This window comes from Sander vitreus, chromosome 1 (assembly GCF_031162955.1).
Source record: "Sander vitreus isolate 19-12246 chromosome 1, sanVit1, whole genome shotgun sequence".
Classification (NCBI taxonomy): domain Eukaryota; kingdom Metazoa; phylum Chordata; class Actinopteri; order Perciformes; family Percidae; genus Sander; species Sander vitreus.
This window is the reverse complement of record NC_135855.1, coordinates 38,275,627-38,296,043: the sequence shown is the minus strand read 5'-3', so window position 1 is coordinate 38,296,043 and position 20,417 is coordinate 38,275,627. Positions and strand designations below refer to the sequence as shown.

The window sequence follows — 20,417 nt, the reverse complement described above, 5'->3', positions numbered from 1 at the left end:
TCGGGGCTCAGTCTAACCCCTCCCCCTGACCTCCATCTGTGGGGACGGCCATTTGATTTTTATTTATTTGATAACAGAAGGAAGAATTTCACACTTTGAGTTAAAATGAAAATCAGACACGCATCTTTAAATAAAAATGGTTTATTCTCTTTCAATATAGCTTTTGTTCTATCCGTAGCAGAAAAGAGCCGCCATGCCACTCAGTGCTAAAACTGGATCTCGGGTCACCACAGCGTCGTAATGACGGACAAACGTCTTTACAGCACAACACCGGCTTGATACTGATCCAACGACAGTCACTTTGCTCATTTTAAAAACAGTTAGAGGGGGGGGTGTTGGGAGGCAGGAGGAGGAGGAGTAAGACGAAAGGAGGGAGGGGGAGGAGGAGGAGGTGGAGGAGGTGGGGGAGGGGCTCAGATCTGATTTCAGCAGCGTAGATTCCCGTCCCCCTCCCTCCCCCAGGCTTTGTTGGGAGAAGTTTAATCCGTGCGTGTTTGTGTATGCTGCAAAACTGACATCTTGCTCCAGTATGGCTGTTGATGTGGAGGCAGACGTTTCTGCCACGAAAAGGTCACAAGTTGAGGTAACAAAGATTCTTCCTGATTGGACGAAAGAGGAACAAAGAAAGAAAACAGACCAATCAGAGATTCAACACTGATCATCTGATTTTATTATTGTTCCAATGTTGGGAGTGTGTTGCATTATACAGAGGGGTGTTTCTGTTTTTTAGTCCACCCTCATGGGGTGGACAAAATAATAGAAACACCCGTCTGTATAACGTAACACCATTCTAACAGTATCACAAACTGCAGCCTTCAAAATGATCAACACAGACTGAACACCGTAACCTTCATGGAGGAGTGTTGCATTAGTTTTAGCTTGTACCAAATAAAATGGCAACCGAGCGTATACACGTTAAACATATTCAGTTTAAAACAAACGTGCTGTGTGCGTTACCTGCTCTCTGGTTATCATGTCGCATTGGAGCCACTTATGGCCTTTGTGCCGTCTGTGTTGGCGTTTGCCTGTTCCTTCACCACAGGATCTGAGGGACAAACGCACATTTTATCTGACAAACTCCACCCGGTCTCAGCTACAAGAAGCAAATACAGGCACGTCTTTGTCCTTGGTGCCTGAAGTTAACTGGTAACGTGTGTTTAGCTGAAGTCTTCATACCGTTTGGTTTTATGCAGCACAATCGCGATAACAGAAGGCTTGTATCATGTGGACACACCGACAGTTTTGTCGTCATTACTTAGAATTCCTCATGGGGGAGACAGAAACTACACACTATAGCTTTAAGGGTGCGGCAATTCTTTTCACACCAAGGTGGTTTTAAAATTAAAGTAACCAGTTAATCTACTGAAATTCAGGCTCACAAACTCTTTGATTCAATTTGATGACATCACTATCTTGGCAGCTAAAAAGGCAAAAACCTGCTATTTTATCTTTCGTGAACTATTTATGAGGTCTTATAACAATCTGTAATAAACTGGTTACAGTAGTGAGAAAACAATTCAATATTTTTGACACATAAACCCAGCTTTAGCGGGGGCTCTGCCAGCCAGACGTGTGTAGGTGCGAGTACTAACAGAAGTAGGGGTGCTGCATGGCCTCGGCCGCCGTCAGCCTCTGCTGGTGGTCGTAGCGCAGCAGCTTGTCCAGCATGTCCAGAGCCTCCGGACTCACCAGGTGCTGGTTCTCTGACTGGATGAACTGCTCCCAGCGCTTCCTCGTTTGCCTGGACACAGAAAAACATTTCACGTGACTGAACTCGCTCTTTATTTACTGTGACAGCGGGCCTGGGCTTCAAGTAGAGCTGGGTGATAAGGAGTAAACCAAATACCGCGATATCGATATTGTGGCAATATTGTAGGGTTGACAATTGGTGCTTTCACAAAATATGCCAATCCTTCCAGAAAAGTTTTTTTGTGATTGTTGCGGGCAAAAATCCTTGATTATGCGGCACGTTTTCTTAAAAACATGCGATGGAATATGAGGGATATTTATGCAATTTTATGCGATGAATTTGCGGGAACTTGCAAAAACTGCAGTTTTATCGTGCTCTTGTGTGAAATAAACATTTTTTCAACTTTCTGCTAAGATACATGTGCCTTTTTTGCAACGAAAATGCGGGGATTATGAAATCATGCAAGCCCCGCATATTTTGCGCGGAAATCGGCAATTTATGCGGCGAAAGTGCGCCGTATTTGAAAAAATACGCCCCCCCCCCCCCGCATAAATATGCAGACTTAAGCATTGAATTATGCGATCGCATATTCACATTTTTCTGGAGGCACTGATATGCACACAATGAGATTTGTGATAAATAATCATCAGTTATGTTGATATAAGAGAGAGGGAGGGAGGGAGAGAGAGAGAGAGACAGAGAGACATCTAGCCTCATATATCGACATTGATATAATATCGATATATTGCCCAGCCCTAGCTTCAAGTGGTTTTAATACATCTGAATGTTAAATAAATGTTTCTGCTGATGAACATCCTGGTACTCACTGTCCCAGCAGGTCTTTGAAGCGAGTATCCAGTTCTATGTGATATTTGTGCAGGTAACCGAAGAGCTCATCTGTGCCGAGAACTTTAGCGATGCGGACCAGCTGGAAAACAACATACACGCACATTTAATATAACACATGTAGAGCTGCAAAGATTAATCAATTAGTTGTAAACTATTAAATTAATCGCCAACCATTTTAATAATGGGCAGTGGTGGCCTAACGGTTAGAGAAGAGAGCTGGTGACCTAGAATCCTCAGACCGACGGGAGAAATCTGGGTGGGGGAAGTGAACAAGCGGCGCTTGCCCCTCCCTCACTGCCACCACTGAGGTGCCCTTGAGCAAGACCCCTTAACCCCGTCCGCTCCAGGGGAGCTGCTCAGCAGCTCAGACTGTGGTTGTACTAGGCAGTTTCCAGGTGTGAATGTGTAACTGTGTGAATGTGTGACTGTAACTATGTGAATGTGTGACTGTGTAACTATGTAACTATGTAAATATGTAAATGTGTGACTGTGTAACTATGTGAATGTGTGACTGGTAACTATGTGACTGTGTAACTATGTGAATGTGTGACTGGTAACTATGTGACTGTGTAACTATGTGAATGTGTGACTGTAACTATGTGAATGTGTGACTGTGTAACTATGTGAATGTGTGACTGTGTGACTGTGTAACTATGTGAATGTGTGACTGTAACTATGTGAATGTGTGACTGTGTAACTATGTAACTGTGTGAATGTGTGACTGTAAATGTGTAACTATGTAACTATGTGAATGTGTGACTGTAACTATGTAAATATGTAAATGTGTGACTGTAAATGTGTAACTATGTAAATATGTGAATGTGTGACTGTGTAACTATGTAACTATGTAACTATGTAAATGTGTGAATGTGTGACTGTGTAACTATGTGAATGTGTGACTGGTAACTATGTGACTGTGTAACTATGTGAATGTGTGACTGTAACTATGTGAATGTGTGACTGTGTAACTATGTGAATGTGTGACTGTGTGACTGTGTAACTATGTGACGGTGTAACTGTGTGAATGTGTGACTGTGTAACTATGTGAATGTGTGACTGTATGAATGTGTGACTGTGTGACTATGTGACGGTGTAACTGTGTGAATGTGTGACTGTATGAATGTGTGACTGTGTGACTATGTGAATGTGTGAATGTAACTATGTGAATGTGTGACTGTGTAACTATGTGAATGTGTGACTGTGTAACTATGTGACTGTGTAACTATGTGAATGTGTGACTGTATGAATGTGTGACTGTGTGACTATGTGAATGTGTAATTATGTGAATGTGTGACTGTGTAACTGTGAATGTGTGACTGTAACTGTGTAACTATGTGAATGTGTGACTGTGTAACTATGTGAATGTGTAACTATGTGAATGTGTAACTATGTGAATGTGTAACTATGTGAATGTGTGACTGTAACTATGTGAATGTGTGACTGTGTAACTATGTGACTGTGTGACTATGTGAATGTGTAATTATGTGAATGTGGGACTATGTGAATGTGTAACTATGTGACTGTAACTATGTGAATGTGTAACTATGTGAATGTGTGACTGTGTAACTATGTGAATGTGTGACTGTGTGAATGTGTGACTGTGTAACTATGTGAATGTGTGACTGTGTAACTATGTGAATGTGTGACTGTGTAACTATGTAACTATGTGAATGTGTGACTGTGTAACTATGTGACTGTGTGAATGTGTGACTGTAACTATGTGAATGTGTGACTGTAACTATGTGAATGTGTGACTGTGTAACTATGTGACTGTGTGACTATGTGAATGTGTAACTATGTGAATGTGTGACTGTAACTATGTGAATGTGTAACTATGTGAATGTGTAACTGTGAATGTGTAACTATGTGAATGTGTGACTGTGTAACTATGTGAATGTGTAATTATGTGAATGTGGGACTATGTGAATGTGTAACTATGTGAATGTGTAACTATGTGACTGTGTAACTATGTGAATGTGTAACTATGTGAATGTGTGACTGTAACTATGTGAATGTGTGACTGTGTAACTATGTGAATGTGTAACTATGTGAATGTGTAACTATGTGAATGTGTAACTATGTGAATGTGTGACTGTAACTATGTGAATGTGTGACTGTGTAACTATGTGAATGTGTGACTATGTGAATGTGTAACTATGTGAATGTGTGACTGTGTAACTATGTAACTATGTGACTGTGTAACTGTGAATGTGTGACTGTGTGAATGTGTGACTGTGTAACTATGTGAATGTGTGACTGTGTGACTGTGTAACTATGTGAATGTGTGACTGTGTAACTGTGAATGTGTGACTGTGTAACTGTGTAACTATAACTATGTGAATGTGTAACTGTGAATGTGTGACTGTGTAACTATGTGAATGTGTGACTGTGTGAATGTGTAACTATGTGAATGTGTGACTGTGTGAATGTGTAACTATGTGAATGTGTATGTGGCCGGTACGTCTCTGCAGCACCACGGTACTTAATTTAAAATGGTTTGACACATATTTTGCCTTTAACAAATATTGCGTTGCCCCTCACATATGGATATGACATAAGTCCATGTTGCGATTTTGATAAAATTGCGATTAATTGTGCAGCCCTATTTCTTAAATGTGAATGTTCTAGTTTCTTCTCTCCTCTGAGACAGTAAACTGAATATCTTTGAGTTGTGGACAAAACAAGACATTTGATGACATCATCTTGTTCTTTGGGAAACACTGAACAACATTTATCACCATTTTCTGACATTATATAGAACAAACAACTGATCCGTTAATCAAGAAAATAAAACAATGAAAATAATCATTAGTTGCAGCCCTAAATTCATCAGCTACATCCTGCCGATACATTTCATTAGAATTACAAAGTATAATATATGAAAACAAATACATTTCTGCCCCAATATGTGATTCTTGATTTCAGCTAGAGGTGACAATATGATTTAACGAGCGAGAGTTTTGTTTGTGAGGGATATGAATCTTTATCAGAGCCGTTACCTGGTCGTAGTTGTCCTGGCCGTGAAAAAACGGTTCCTTCAGAAAGATCATGCTGGCCAACATGCAGCCTAGACTCCACATGTCCAAACTATAGTCATACATCTGGAGGGAGAGAAATCACACATCAGGAATTATTATGCAACATTTTGAAAGAGTTGTTTTTCCCCCCCTCCGAAATAAAATACCTGATAGTCCACTAGCAGCTCAGGGCCTTTGAAATATCGAGAGGCCACCCTGACGTTGTATTCCTGAGCGGGATGGTAAAATTCTGCCAAACCCCAATCTATAAGACGCAGCTGAGACACAGAGAGGAAACACATCACTTCATCTGGTTTATGTTACAGGGTTATGTATTGCTATTTCTTTTTAAGTGTTTGGAAGTCTGGTCAAACTTTAGGACCCTAAAAAAAATAAAAAAAATTGTTCTTTTAATTCAAAACAAAGCACCTCAAACACAAACTGCTTCAAAGATAACGCAGTAGTAGCTCTCAGGAAGTGTTAAATTATCAAAATGATTAACTATTAGAGGGAGCAGCATTAGAACCTCCCCCCCCCCCCCACACACACGATATCGGCAGGTCGATATACAGTGGGGAGAACAAGTATTTGATACACTGCTGATTTTGCAGGTTTTCCTACTTACAAAGCATGTAGAAGTCTGTAATTTTTAATCATAGGTACTCTTCAACTGTGAGTGACGGAATCTAAAACAAAAATCCAGAAAATCTTAAAAGATTTTGAAGTAATTAATTTGCACTTTATTGCATGACATAAGTATTTGATACATCAGAAAAGCAGAACTTAATATTTGGTACAGAAACCTTTGTTTGCAATTACAGAGATCATACGTTTCCTGTAGTTCTTGACCAGGTTTGCACACACTGCAGCAGGGATTTTGGCCCACTCCTCCATACAGACCTTCTCCAGATCCTTCAGGTTTCGGGGCTGTCGCTGGGCAATATGGACTTTCAGCTCCCTCCAAAGATTTTCTATTGGGTTCAGGTCTGGAGACTGGCTAGGCCACTCCAGGACCTTGAGATGCTTCTTACGGAGCCACTCCTTAGTTGCCCTGGCTGTGTGTTTCGGGTCGTTGTCATGCTGGAAGACCCAGCCACGACCCATCTTAAATACTCTTACTGAGGGAAGGAGGTTGTTGGCCAAGATCTCGCGATACATGGCCCCATCCATCCTCCCCTCAATACGGTGCAGTCGTCCTGTCCCCTTTGCAGAAAAGCATCCCCAAAGAATGATGTTTCCACCTCCATGCTTCATGGTTGGGGTGGTGTTCTTGGGGTTGTACTCATCCTTCTTCTTCCTCCAAACACAGCAAGTGGAGTTTAGACCAAAAAGCTCTATTTTTATCTCATCAGACCACATGACCTTCTCCCATTCCTCCTCCTCCTCTGGATCATCCAGATGGTCATTGGCAAACTTCAGACGGGCCTGGACATGCGCTGGCTTGAGCAGGGGGACCTTGCGTGCGCTGCAGGATTTTAATCCATGACGGCGTAGTGTGTTACTAATGGTTTTCTTTGAGACTGTGGTCCCAGCTCTCTTCAGGTCATTGACCAGGTCCTGCCGTGTAGTTCTGGGCTGATCCCTCACCTTCCTCATGATCATTGATGCCCCACGAGGTGAGATCTTGCATGGAGCCCCAGACCGAGGGAGATTGACCGTCATCTTGAACTTCTTCCATTTCCTAATAATTGCGGCAACAGTTGTTGCCTTCTCACCAAGCTGCTTGTCTATTGTCCTGTAGCCCATCCCAGCCTTGTGCAGGTCTACAATTTTATCCCTGATGTCCTTACACAGCTCTCTGGTCTTGGCCATTGTGGAGAGGTTGGAGTCTCTTTGATTGAGTGTGTGGACAGGTGTCTTTTATACAGGTGAGTTCAAACAGGTGCAGTTAATACAGGTAATGAGTGGAGAACAGGAGGGCTTCTTAAAGAAAAATTAACAGGTCTGTGAGAGCCGGAATTACTGGTCATCAAATACTTATGTCATGCAATAAAATGCAAATTAATTATTTAAAAATACTTGTTCTCACTGTATTTTGATGTTCATCTGTTCTGTTGTGACAATAAAACAAACAAGTTTATTTTTAAACTGCATTATGTTATTTTAGTGAGGACTCAAATAACTACAGATAACTTAGGGAAATCTGTTTATGTTCTGTCACGCGTTTCTGGATTTAAAAAAATATATATCGGATTTTTAAATCACCAAATATTTGTATTGATATCGGCCTTAAAAATCCTTTATCGGGTCGGGTTTCTCACTAGTTTGACAAAAATCTGCCAGACTGTACGGCTGCAGCCTGGAGCCTCCTGTCTGCTGCCATCGGGCTTCTACTCTCCAAAATAAAACCTTGTGCCTAATATGTTTTAAATATGCAAGCATTTCCATTCTAAGATGGTGCCATGGTTTATTTGAAGGTTTTTTGAATTGTGTGTATTATTTCATTATGAAAGCCTGTAAGTGCGCCTCATGCTGCTCGGTACCTTTCTCATCTGGTGGTCGATCATCACGTTGTGGGGCTTCACGTCCCGGTGCATGATGCCCATACTGTGACAGTAGTCCAGAGCCTGAAGGAAGAAACACACACAATATTCAACACTAAAGCCGGTCTACTTACATGCAATTGTGTTTTCAACAATGTCCGACTGTCTTCCAATATGGTCTCTTACCTCTAAGGAAATTACAGAACCTGAGAGCTCGACTATACAATCGAGCTCTCAAGATCCACAGTAATCTTCCAAAGTGGTCTCACCATTGCATTGCACTCACACGCTCTGACCTACCAGAACTATATAAACAGCCACGCTGTTGCATTTTATTTTCAGATTCAAAATAGCACTTCACCAACACTTGCTGCACTTCTCCCGCGACACAATATGAGACCAGTATGCCTCACTAGGTCAATCTCACAGGCACTCATTCCAGTCCCCAAAAACAACTATGGTCAGAAATCCTTTTTTCATACATACACCAAAATCTGGAACGACATTCCGCATCACATCAGAACACTACCATCCATCACATATTTCAAAAAGGCATACAAACCGTTCCTTCTCAACAGTTACACTTGCCCTCACTGATTGTTCATGTATTGTCCAAGTCTTGTTTGCACTGTCTGTATTGTTGTTTCTAAGTTGTCTGTATCGGTCTAGCCCATGCTAATGTCCTGTACATGTGTTTCTGTCCTCATGTGCCGTAACTGTGTTCTATGTTCTATGTTTCTGCAAAACAGGAACCTGCTGGAAACCAGTTTTTAAACTGAGTCAGGCCTGTAACTTAATGAAAAATATAACATGAAAATGAAATGAAAATAAAGCCGGTCTGCAACCATCATCTGCTCTGCACTGGGGCTTCTTCCTCCCAGTGCGTTTCACTTCTTATTTTCTGCACAATGGCCGGACTCATGAAGCCAAGAAGGAAACAAACGCCGCAGATTATTGTCATTGTCAATTAAACCCTTGATTGTTTTAGTTTTTTTACATGAATTTTTGATATTCTATAAAAACATTTTCAAATTACTTTGTTTTGTGACCAACAGTCAAAAACTGAAAGATATTCGAGTTACAAAACAACAACAAAAAACATTTCAGAAGCTGTTTGATAAATGATCAGAGTTGTTGTTGATTCATTTTCGGTCCATTTAATTGTTTCAGCACTAATTTAGTTAGAACAAACCTTCCATATCCTCCATATATTTCCAATTTTCTCGGCATTACATTGCACTCCGCTTCCTGTCAATCACCTAAAAACATCACCACACAAATTCAACTGTCACGTTCACATTTTTTATTTTAAAAGTGGCAAATAATAGGGGTGTCAGGATTCGATTTGACTTTTGATTTTAAGGTCACGATTCGACTCAATTTAAAAAAAATGTCAGCAGTGACGGCGGCATTGACAGCCACTAGACGACAGAAGGGTTCTTTGCGATAATGTCTCAAGAGTTTTTTTAGTGGCATAGTTGTATGCACTATTAGTTTAATGACATGTAGATGAACGCACCATGGAGTCCCGTCGGAGCCCACATGCTTTACCTTGGTTGTAAACACGTGTGTGTGTGTCTCTGTGTGTGCAGGAGGATTTTTTGTTGTTTCTCAGTCATCTCCGACGGTGTCTGGAAAAGTGCAGTTTCAGGCTACAGCTAAGCTAATGTTACCCTGTGTCTTTAGCTGCGTGCTACCAGCCGGTAAGCTACACTGCATCGGTTGTTTTTTAGGATGTGCACAAGCAGGGTTCAAAATTAACACTCGCCAAGCGCCAAATGCGGGTTAATCTTCCGTTTGGCAAGTTAATCTCAGAGGGCTATCCGCCACATGCACACACAAACACACTAACAAACACTGATGCAAATACGCACACACACCCAGGGTTTCTGCAGGTTTCACCAAGTCAAATGTAAGACTTTTTAAGACCATTATAAATTAAATTTGAGACCTATATCACAACATAAAAATCCCCTAAAAAAACCATCAGTCAGAGTCTGGAAACATCGCTAAACTTGCTCTTCCCCATAGTTGAAGAAAAAAAGTCTTCTTGTCTGGTGCTTGTATGGTTTTATGGGTCTTGTATGCGTTTATACTTGCTGCACACCTAATCGCCCTTTGGGGACACAAATAAAGGTGAAGTATGTTACAAACAAAAATCGCAATTTAATATTTGGGCCGGTAAAAAACATGCGTGGCCGATGGATTTTTTTTCCCATCAACCCACTAACTTGGCCAGTGAGCCAAAAAGTTTGGACTGTGCGCAAGTAGGCGTAGAAGAAAGTTTAGAAAAACAATACTGGGGGAAATCGCCGATCCTACTTCTGATTTCAATATATACGATATTGAAAGCTAATTGATAGATTTTCTATTTAAAATTGAAATCATAACACCCCTAGTAAATAACCGTGATTAAATGAATGAATGATTGGTGATCTAAACAAGATGATTTTACCTTGAGCAGCTCATACATGTAGTAACGGATATCATAGTCTGTCAGCTTCTGGTAAAGCTCCTGTGGAACAACATCAAGTAGAAAATGTTTAGAAAAATCGTCAATAACAAGACACCTGGCACAGCATTAACTGGAGGGTTATTATGCATGTTATTAATAATGGATATCAATGGCAGCTCTGCACGTATGATGTCGGCCAAACTTAAGTACCTTAAAATCTGTGTTATTGATGCACTCAAAGACAAGCGCTGGTGTTCTGGACTGCAAAGAGAGGACAAGACAAGGCTTAACTGAGGAGAGCAGCAGGTAGGTGGAGAACACACACACACACACAGACAGACAGACAGACAGAGAGACACAGACAGACAGACAGAGACAGAGACAGAGACACACACACACACACACACACACACACACGGCTGGCGTGCCGACATGCAGCAAAGTGACGGCAAGAATCAAACTCACCACCGGGTCTTTGACCGTGTCCACCAGGCGGATGATGTTGGTTCCTCCGCGCAGGTTTTCAAGAATTTTGATTTCCCGTTTGATCTTCTTCTTCTTGACGGGCTGCGGAAGAAAACGTGTGGTTCCAAATAACACATATTTAATACGCATATTTAAGACTTGGCAGGGCAGTGAGCATGATCAGTCCGCGTACAGTAGAGATAAAGATTCTGTGTTACCTTATTTGACAGAAATCTATGCATTTACCCATTATTTCTGACAAGTTAATATACAAAAATGTATATTATTCTTAAGTAAATTAAACCCTAATTAATACTTTCAGATCTTCAGTCCAATTCCATGCGTGTGTGTGTGTGTGTGTATGCATGCGTGTATGTGTGTATTCGTGTGTGTATGTGTGTATGCGTGCGTGTATGTGTGTGTATGTATGCGTGTATGTGTGTGTATGTACAGTGGTGTGAAAAAAGTGTTTGCCCCCCTTCCTCATTTCCTGTTCCTTTGCATGTTTGTCACACTTAAGTGTTTGGGAACATCAAACCAATTTAAACAATAGTCAAGGACAACACAAGTAAACACAAAATGCAATTTGTAAATGAAGGTGTTAATTATTAAAGGTGAAAAAAAATCCAAACCATCATGGCCCTGTGTGAAAAAAGTGATTGCCCCCCTAAACCTAATAACTGGTTGGGCCACCCTTAGCAGCAACAACTGCAACCAAGCGTTTGCGATAACGTGCAATGAGGCTTTTACAGCGTCCTGGAGGAATTTTGGCCCACTCATCTTTGCAGAATTGTCCTAATTCAGTTCCATTAGAGGGTTTTCGAGCATGAACGGCCTTTTTAAGGTCATACCACAACATCTCAATAGGATTCAGGTCAGGACTTTGGCTAGGCCACTCCAAAGTCTTCATTTAGTTTTTCTTCAGCCATTCGGTGGTGGACTTGCTGGGTGTGTTTAGGATCATTGTCCTGCTGCAGAACCCAAGTTCGTTTCAGCTTGAGTACACGAACAGATGGTCGGACATTCTCCTTCAGGATCTCTTGGTAGACAGCAGAATTCATAGTTCCTTTTATCACGGCAAGTCTTCCAGGTCCTGAAGCAGCAAAACAGCCCCAGACCATCACACTACCACCACCATATTTTACAGTTGGTATAATGTTCTTTTTTATGAAATGCAGTGTTCCTTCTACGCCAGATATACTTGGACACACACCTTCCAAAGAGTTCCACTTTTGTCTCATTAGTCCACAGAATGTTGTCCCAAAAGTCTTGGGGATCATCAAGATGTGTTCTGGAGAAATTGAGACAAGCTTTGATGTTCTTTTTGCTCAGCAGTGGTTTTCTCCTTGGAACTCTGCCATGCAGGCCATTTTTTGCCCAGTCTTTTCCTGATGGTGGAGGCATGAGCGCTGACCTTAACTGAGGCAAGTGAGGCCTGCAGTTCTTTGGACGTTGTTGTGGGGTCTTTTGTGACCTCTTGGATGAGTCGTCGCTGCGCTCTTGGGGGTAATTTTGGGCGGCCGGCCACTCCTGGGAAGGTTCACCACTGTTCCATGTCTTCGCCATTTGTGGATAATGGCTCTCACTGTGGTTCGCTGGATTCCCAAAGCTTTGGAAATGGCTTTATAACCCTTTCCAGACTGATAGATCTCAATTACTTTCTTTCTCAATTGTTCCTGAATTTCTTTGAGTCTCGGCATGATGTGTAGCTTTTAAGGATCTTCTGGTGGACCTTACTGTGTCAAGCAGCTCCTATTTAAGTGATGCCTTGATTGTGAACAGGTGTGGCAATAATCAGGCCTGGGTGTGGCTAGAGAAATTGAACTCAGGTGTGGACAACCACAGTTATAGTATGTTTTAACAAGGGGGGGCAATCACTTTTTCACACAGGGCCATGATGGTTTTGGATTTTTTTTTCTCCTTTAATAATAAACACCTTCATTTACAAATTGCATTTTTGTGTTTACTTGTGTTGTCCTTGACTTTTGTTTAAATTGGTTTGATGTTCGAAACACTTAAGTGTGACAAACATGCAAAGGAACAGGAAATGAGGAAGGGGGCAAACACTTTTTTCACACCACTGTGTGTGTGTACGTATGTATGTATGCGTGTATATGTATGCGTGTGTGTGCGTATGCATGCGTGTATCTGTGTATGCGTGTGTGTATATATTTTTGTATTTTTGAAGCACTTTGGTGGAAAACTTGTTTGCTTTAATAAAAAAAAAAAAGAAAAAAAAAAAGAAGACGACGTAAACAGCTCACCTTGAGGATTTTCACCACCACTTTCTCATTGTTGGTCACATTTATGGCCTCAAATACTTCGCTGTACTTCCCTCGACCCAGTTTACGCACCAGCTGATAGTTGTCTTGATTGCTGAGAAAGAGTGGAAACATTCATCAGAAATTAAACCAAGGACGAACCGATCACGACCACAAACAACTATCTCCTCAGTCAGAAGACTAAGTGCTAAAACAAGTCAAGTCATTTAAGACATTTATGGTGCAAAAAACACCGAACGTTCGCTGGCTCCGGCTTCTCCGATACAAAGATTTGCTACTTTTCTCTGTTTTAAATGATTGTAAACTCAACATCTTTGTGTTTTAGACTGCTGACCGGACATTCAAAGACGTCACCTTGGGCTCTGGGAAATTATAACAGCCATATTTATTTATTTTTATATCTTCTGACATTTTACAGACTAAACGATTAGTAACTGAATCATAAAAATAAATTAGAGATTATTTGATAATGAAAATATTCCTTAGTTTCAACCTGAAAGAAAATTACTTCTGGGAACTAATGATGATTTGTGTTATCTATTAATTTCTTAATTATTTCATCAATCAATCTAATAATTGTTCAGTTGGGAAACTGTCAGACAATCACAGGATCCCAGAGCACAAAGTGATTTCTTGAAATTGTTTGTTTTGTCCGACCGACAGCTGAACACTAATTATGACTCGATGATTTTGGTAAAAAAAAAAAATATATATATATATATAATTGCGATTTTCCTGCCAGATATTGCGATTGATAAATTATTATAGTACAAAATAAAAGAAAGATCCACTGAGATAGAACATTTATGTAAACAATCTGTGATATGTAACATTATTCCAGCATATATCTTATAACAAAAAAATAATCAGGAAAAGAGAAATAAAAAATGTTAAACCAAACATTCAACTAAATATTTCACATTTGATTAATCGCAGTCTTCACAACTAGCTAATCGCATTCTTTCAAATCTCGCTTTAGATTTGAAAACGATGAGTCGATCAGCCCTAACACCGAACTAGGGCTGCATGACTCAATATCGTTATCACGTTGCGCAATATTATATCCTAAGTGTCGGGATAAGTACGCAATATTTTGTGGAGCGCTGCGTCCCGTCCGTTGGCTGTGTGGCTTAGTTGTGTTTGATTTAGAGCCCTCTTGAAACGCTATAATGATCATGTTTCATTGGCCAGTTACTGTGCCAACTGCACGTTGGTCAGAGAATCAGAGAAGAGAAAGAAAAGTTGTGTCCTGTTCTCTTTATTTATATATTTGATACTGTCCAACCAGTAGAACATGTCCTGTTCTCTTTATTTATATATTTGATACTGTCCAACCAGTAGAACATGTCCTGTTCTCTCTCTTTATTCATTTGATACTGTCCAACCAGTAAAACATGTCCTGTAGACATGGTCCTTATTTATATTTATTCATGTTGGACCAGTCCAATATGACTGTCAGTTGAAATAAACCCTGTGTTGTATTTGTTATGAGTCTATTTTTATGCATTTTCCCATAACTTTAATTTTACATATGTTTAAAAATATCAAAATTAATATTGATATCGCAATATTCATAATCAATATCGCAATATCACATTTTGTCAATATTGTGCAACTCTAGAGCGCTGTAGCATTCTAACTGTACCTCCAGTTTGGCACGTGCGCGTCATAGTCCCAGTACTCTCTGTTCTTCTGTGTGTTGACATCGGTGTACACCCGAGCCTTGCTGCTGGCCGGCGTGGATCCGGGCATCGCTAGCTTCGCGGCTCCGTGTCGAGGACCGTCCCCTCCCGCTAAGTAGTTCTTGGCTCGATACTGGAAGGCGGCGCAGCGACTCTCCAGGAAATGAGGCTCTAAGAAGATCCCGGTGCTGTCCTTACCATCGGCTTTGGCTGCGTGCGCCCTCTGATGAAAGGCGTCAGGCCGGTCTGACGCAGCGGTGGTGCAGACTGACAGAGCTACGATCACCGAGTGTGTGAAGCCCCTGAGCAGGATGTTAGGCAGGATGGGATGAAGACCCGCCAGCTGCTGAAAGCCCAGGGAGAAGAGAAAGAGAGAAAGAGAGAAAGAGAGAGAGAAGAGGCTGAGAAAGAGCAAAGACTTTCAACATGGAAAGTTTTACAATCCAAAAACACTTCATCATATCAGTAGTATAGTCAATTAAAACACAATTTAGAGTATACATACGCCACCAGACAGGCAACAGAAGGCTGTAATTAGAGCTACAAAAACATGGAATACCTCCGTTATCTCTCTAATAAATCTGTCAATCTATATATATATATATATATATATATATATATATATATATATATATATATATATATATATATATATATATGTGTGTGTGTGTGTGTGTGCGCCTGTCTTTGTTGAGGAAAAAAGCGCTGCCATAACGCTGGCTCTTCCGTGTCCACCCTTCACAATAAAAGCCCAGCTTAAATTCATTCAGAGGATTTCGCTAAGAGGAAACTCAATAAAAAGCAATCGGCCCGTTCCAAACGGGCACCGACTGAAATTAACACATCAATGTGAGATCAATGTTTACAAAGGAAATAAGGAGAATGCCTTTTTTTATGTAGACTGTAATATGTAATGTATGTTTAAAATGTGTTGAATTATGCCATCTGACATTTTCCCCATTCAAAACGGCGATTTTCACCAAAAAGCGACTAGTTTGCAGGTATGAATCGTGCAGCCCTACTCGTCTTCCTTCCTTTTTTCTACCGTCTTTTTTTTTTCTCCAAGTTTGTCGAAGTTTTTGTCGCTTTTTTCAAAAAACAATTCTGCCTTTTTCAAGGTTTTTGTCATTTTTTCAAAGTCTTCCTTCTTTCTACTGCTGCTGTTTTTGATACTATTTTCCACCTATTCTTCCCTTACTTCCTTCTTTCTACCGACTTTTTAAGTTTTTGTTGCCTTTTTTTCCATCAGCATTTAAATGTCTTTCAGTTACATGGCTGTTGTTTGGTGAATCTATCGCTGGTCAGGGGGTACTTGGCTTAAAAACACAATTCAAATGGGGTACATTTTTGAAAAAAGTTTGAGAACCACTGGTCTAGACCACACTATCATTTACAGAGACCCAACAATTACCCAGAGAGCAGGCATTTGGTGGGACAGCGGCGAGGAAAACCCTCCCGAACAGGTGTACAGACTAAAAACCCTGTCTTGGACTTGTTAAACTTGGACTAGATTGACACGGGGGACTCTACAGACTGTCTGAAACCTGGTTTCAGATTTGTGGAACTGTTATCCTGTTTGTAAACACAGAAAGAAAAGGCCCACATGAGACAGTGTTTCCTCTATGTTGATTTTGTAGTGGCGGCCCGCCATGGCAAAATTTCTGCCGCCACGGTATCAGAAATAGATCAGACGCACAATGGAGTCACGGTTGCTCACATTGCAATTTAACAACTAGTAGAACTATTCAGAGGTTATTGGGCCCGTCCAGTTTAACTCCACATACTGTTGTGTTGATGTAGTTTGTCAAAACGTTTGCTTTCTTCCGAGTCGACTATTAAACGAACAGCTTGTTGTTCGGACAGACGTGCCCCCACTGCTAAAAGAAATCCATCAAGGAAACACTGGGAGACAAAGACAACCTGAAAAACCACTGTACCTAAACTAGAGAAACACGGTCTAAAAATACCTTTGTGAGACAGAACGAACAGCCCGTTTTGTGACACAGTGTCCTGAAAAATTGTGTATTCTGTGAGAACACAGCTTCCTGACGCCCACGGACCATTTTATCATAATCCCCTCATCAGATAACAGAAAAAGATGGAAATATCACTGCTTCCTCACCACCCAGACCACATTGGACTTGGCACTGACTGTCCTTAGACTTGTCAGACCTAGACTTGATAAACATGGACGATCTAAAGACTGTTTAAAACCCAGTTTAAGAATTTTCTTTTTTTTCCCCTTCCGTTTGCTATTTGAGAAAACAGAAAAAGAGGCAATCTTTAACCAATATTTATTTACCTTTATTTAACCAGGAAGAGACTCATTGAGATAATAAAAAAAAACTCTTTTTCAAGAGTGTCCTGGCCAAGACAGGCAGCAGTACAACCACACACACATACAAACACAAAATACACAAAAACATAAAACAACTGAAACAGCAAATCCCTCAAAGTCAACCACAATCACACATCAGGCAAAACATCTGCAGCCAGATGTGGCTGCCTCCAAGTCAATCAACATCCTCTTAAGGCCGGTTACACACTGCCTGAGTGGCGTGAGTGTGGCGTTTCTGCTGCGTGGATTTTATGTCCTATGTCTTTACACACCAGAAACATGTCTGACGCGGTGCTGCTGCTAGCCTTGTCTGGACACATTAATGTTTCCCATTGATAAAATGAAATACCATGTTAAACATAAATATAGACTGATTTGATTATAGCAAAGACAACGTTGGCAGTATTGACGGCAAAATAGGCTACAGAATATTAACTGTATTGACAGGTGCAATATTAGAAAATGTGTATGTCTGTGTGTGTGCTTTTTCTGTGTGTGTGTGTGTGTGTGCGTATCTCTGTGTGCGCGTGTGTATCTGTGTGCGTGTGTGTGTGCGCGCGCATGTGTGTATATATCTGTGTGTGTAGCTCTGTGTGTGTGTGTATCTGTGTGTGTGTGTGCGTGTGTGTGTATGTATATCTGTGTGTGTGCATGTGTGTATATCTGTGTCTGTGTGTGTGTGTATGTGTGTATATCTGTGTGTGTGTGTGTGTATGTGTGTATATCTGTGTGTGTGTGTGTGTGTGTGTGTGTGTGTATATCTGTGTGTGTGTGTATATCTGTGTGTGTGTGTATATCTGTGTGTGTGTGTATATCTGTGTGTGTGTGTGTGTGTGTGTGTGTGTGTGTGTGTATGTATATATTTAGAGTTGTCAAACCTGGACCAGATTAACATAAATACACTAAATTAAACCAGGCCTAACTCAAAAAACACTATATTCAGACACGTCAACCCTGAACTAGATTAACATGGACACTCTCCTCAAAAGCTATTTACCCCCAAAAAAATTAAATATAGTCCCCCGTGGCGTTTTCACCAGCCACAAAGCTCCTATATAAACTACAGGTGAATAGTGTAAATATTAACTCATAACAAATATCACCATGACACTTCTTACAAAAACTCTCTTTTGTATTAAACGTTTACTGACATTTTTTAGAAATATACAGACACAAATAGGAAAACTGTAGTAAAATAAACACCTACATCTGTAATTTGGATGTTTTTTTCCCCCATTAGTCTGAAAGAAGACATGTTATTGAAGCAAAATAGCCCCAAATCTCAAAATGGAAAAACATGTTTTTGCCTGTAACGTTAGTGATTGCGCTAACATTAATGTTGCTGGTTAGTGCCAAGTTATCTCAACATTTAACCGAATCTATGAGGACCAGCCTCATGTAACGCTAACTAGCTACGTTAGTTAACGTTACGTTACGTTAGTTAACGTTACGTGACCTAGCTTACTTAGCAAAAAATAAAATCACAAAATGTAAACCTTGAAAGCAGCAATACAGATTCACATACATCGCAAGTCGTGTATGTACACATTCTATACACATTTATGGACTATAAACTATTTATTAGTGTCGACATTTGTGTGAATGTGAAATCAATAACGGGGCTAAAGTTAGCCGCTAACCTCGTCGTAGAAATATCCGAGCTCAGAGGAAGTCCGCCCGACATGTACGTGTACTCGTTAGCACCTTGTTAGCGGTCCGTTGCTTTCCGTGCAGCTGATGTAGCACCTCCAGGGTTAGTTATTGATAATGTATATCAGCAGTATCGGTGATATATTAATTTCATCGGATGGGTGGTGGAGGTACATCTAGCAGCGGTTCGTTAGCAGAACCAGGAAGCTCTTCCCTTTTGCAGTAAACATCACCCGGAAGTGAATCGAGAGGCTGCTGTTCATTGAAGCGATACGTCAACGCGGCGGCCATGTTGGGACGGAGTAGCCGTGCCTCCTACGCATGTCTATCAAGGCATTAAAATAAAAATCATAATTTCTCGCTGAATTTCCAATCGATTTTCAAGCGGATTGCTGTGCTACAGACGCCAGACATGATCTTATGATAGATGGTACTTGGTTAAATCAAATGTGGGTTTTCATACCAAAAAATACCTTATCTTGTGTAGATAGTAACAGTGCACGGCTTTAGAGTTAGGCTATATAAAAATTCACCACCGTACAATTGTCATGAAGGGGAAAATGAGCTATAGAGACCAAAACCGTTTTGTTATACTAGGCTGTAAACATATTTATTTCTGCTTTAAAGTGGCCAGTTGAGGAACTGCAGTTCAGCCCGGAGCTGTCACTTCAATAACACACAAGACAAATGTAATTTTCAGCATCTTACTGATATATTTCTAATTACTTGAATAAAAAAAAAAAAAAATACTTTATTTACTTTACTTTATTATACCTTACAGACAAGCTAGCATTAGTGTAATTAAGTATAAGGAAAGACACTTAACTTCATGTTGGCTTTAAAGAAGGATTAGTTACCTCTTGTGATATTAAATTCAACACGTTCATAACAGTACAATATTGTAACACATTTTCATCAGTGAAATGTTATTCCACATTTCTTAGGTTTAGCAATTACTTCGCAGGAACATCCAAAAGCAGCACAAACAAGTCTTCTTCTATGAGTCTCTAAGGCCAGAACGGGTCTTACTCCGTCTCAATATGGCGGCGGCAGACACGTATCTTACAGCTCACAACGTATCAGCTTGCATCCTTAATGTTGCACCACTGCCATCTTCTGTTTTTACAGTTTCCTGCATGTCAGATTTTCCTCGTCAGCCCTTCAGAAAGCTGACCAAGCATCTTTCCCCAGTATGTTCTTTACTCCTGCTTCTGTTATCCCAAATCGTTTCATTTCTTCCATCATGTCCTTTCTCTCAGTGATCCCCAAAACCAGTTGGATGCTTCCCTATAATGTGATGTGTGTTAGGTTGCTGTGTCCAATTATCAGCCTGCTTATTGTTATCAACAATTGCTTTTTCTGACTGCCTCTAAGCTGCCCGCTCTCTCATTTCCGAGGATACCTTAACGTGCTGGGGCCTTGAAAATGTCCCCTAGTTTTATAGCATTTGATATATCACATCCCTGATACTGATGAAAAACAAGAAAGCCCCAAAATACCGAAATA

At 40.6% G+C, this 20,417-nt stretch overlaps 1 protein-coding gene across 2 annotated transcripts; it reads right to left on the bottom strand.

Moving 5' to 3' along the window:
• Nucleotides 1-125: 125 nt before the first annotated feature.
• Nucleotides 126-19,137, bottom strand: LOC144520866 (casein kinase II subunit alpha'-like). 2 transcript variants are annotated; one of them, XM_078254969.1, is made up of 13 exons: nt 18,902-19,137; nt 14,887-15,269; nt 13,224-13,335; nt 10,960-11,061; nt 10,705-10,755; nt 10,495-10,554; nt 8,040-8,123; nt 5,724-5,834; nt 5,539-5,640; nt 2,518-2,618; nt 1,593-1,741; nt 958-1,045; nt 126-599 (listed from the first exon to the last, which is right to left on the bottom strand). In XM_078254969.1, exons 2-12 carry the CDS (start codon nt 14,991-14,993, stop codon nt 972-974), a joined length of 1,053 nt encoding a protein of 350 aa, XP_078111095.1. In that variant the 5' UTR covers nt 14,994-15,269; nt 18,902-19,137; the 3' UTR covers nt 126-599; nt 958-971. The 2 variants fall into 2 exon arrangements, with proteins under 2 accessions (XP_078111095.1, XP_078111084.1); XM_078254958.1 differs by having other exon boundaries at nt 14,887-15,266.
• Nucleotides 19,138-20,417: the final 1,280 nt, after the last annotated feature.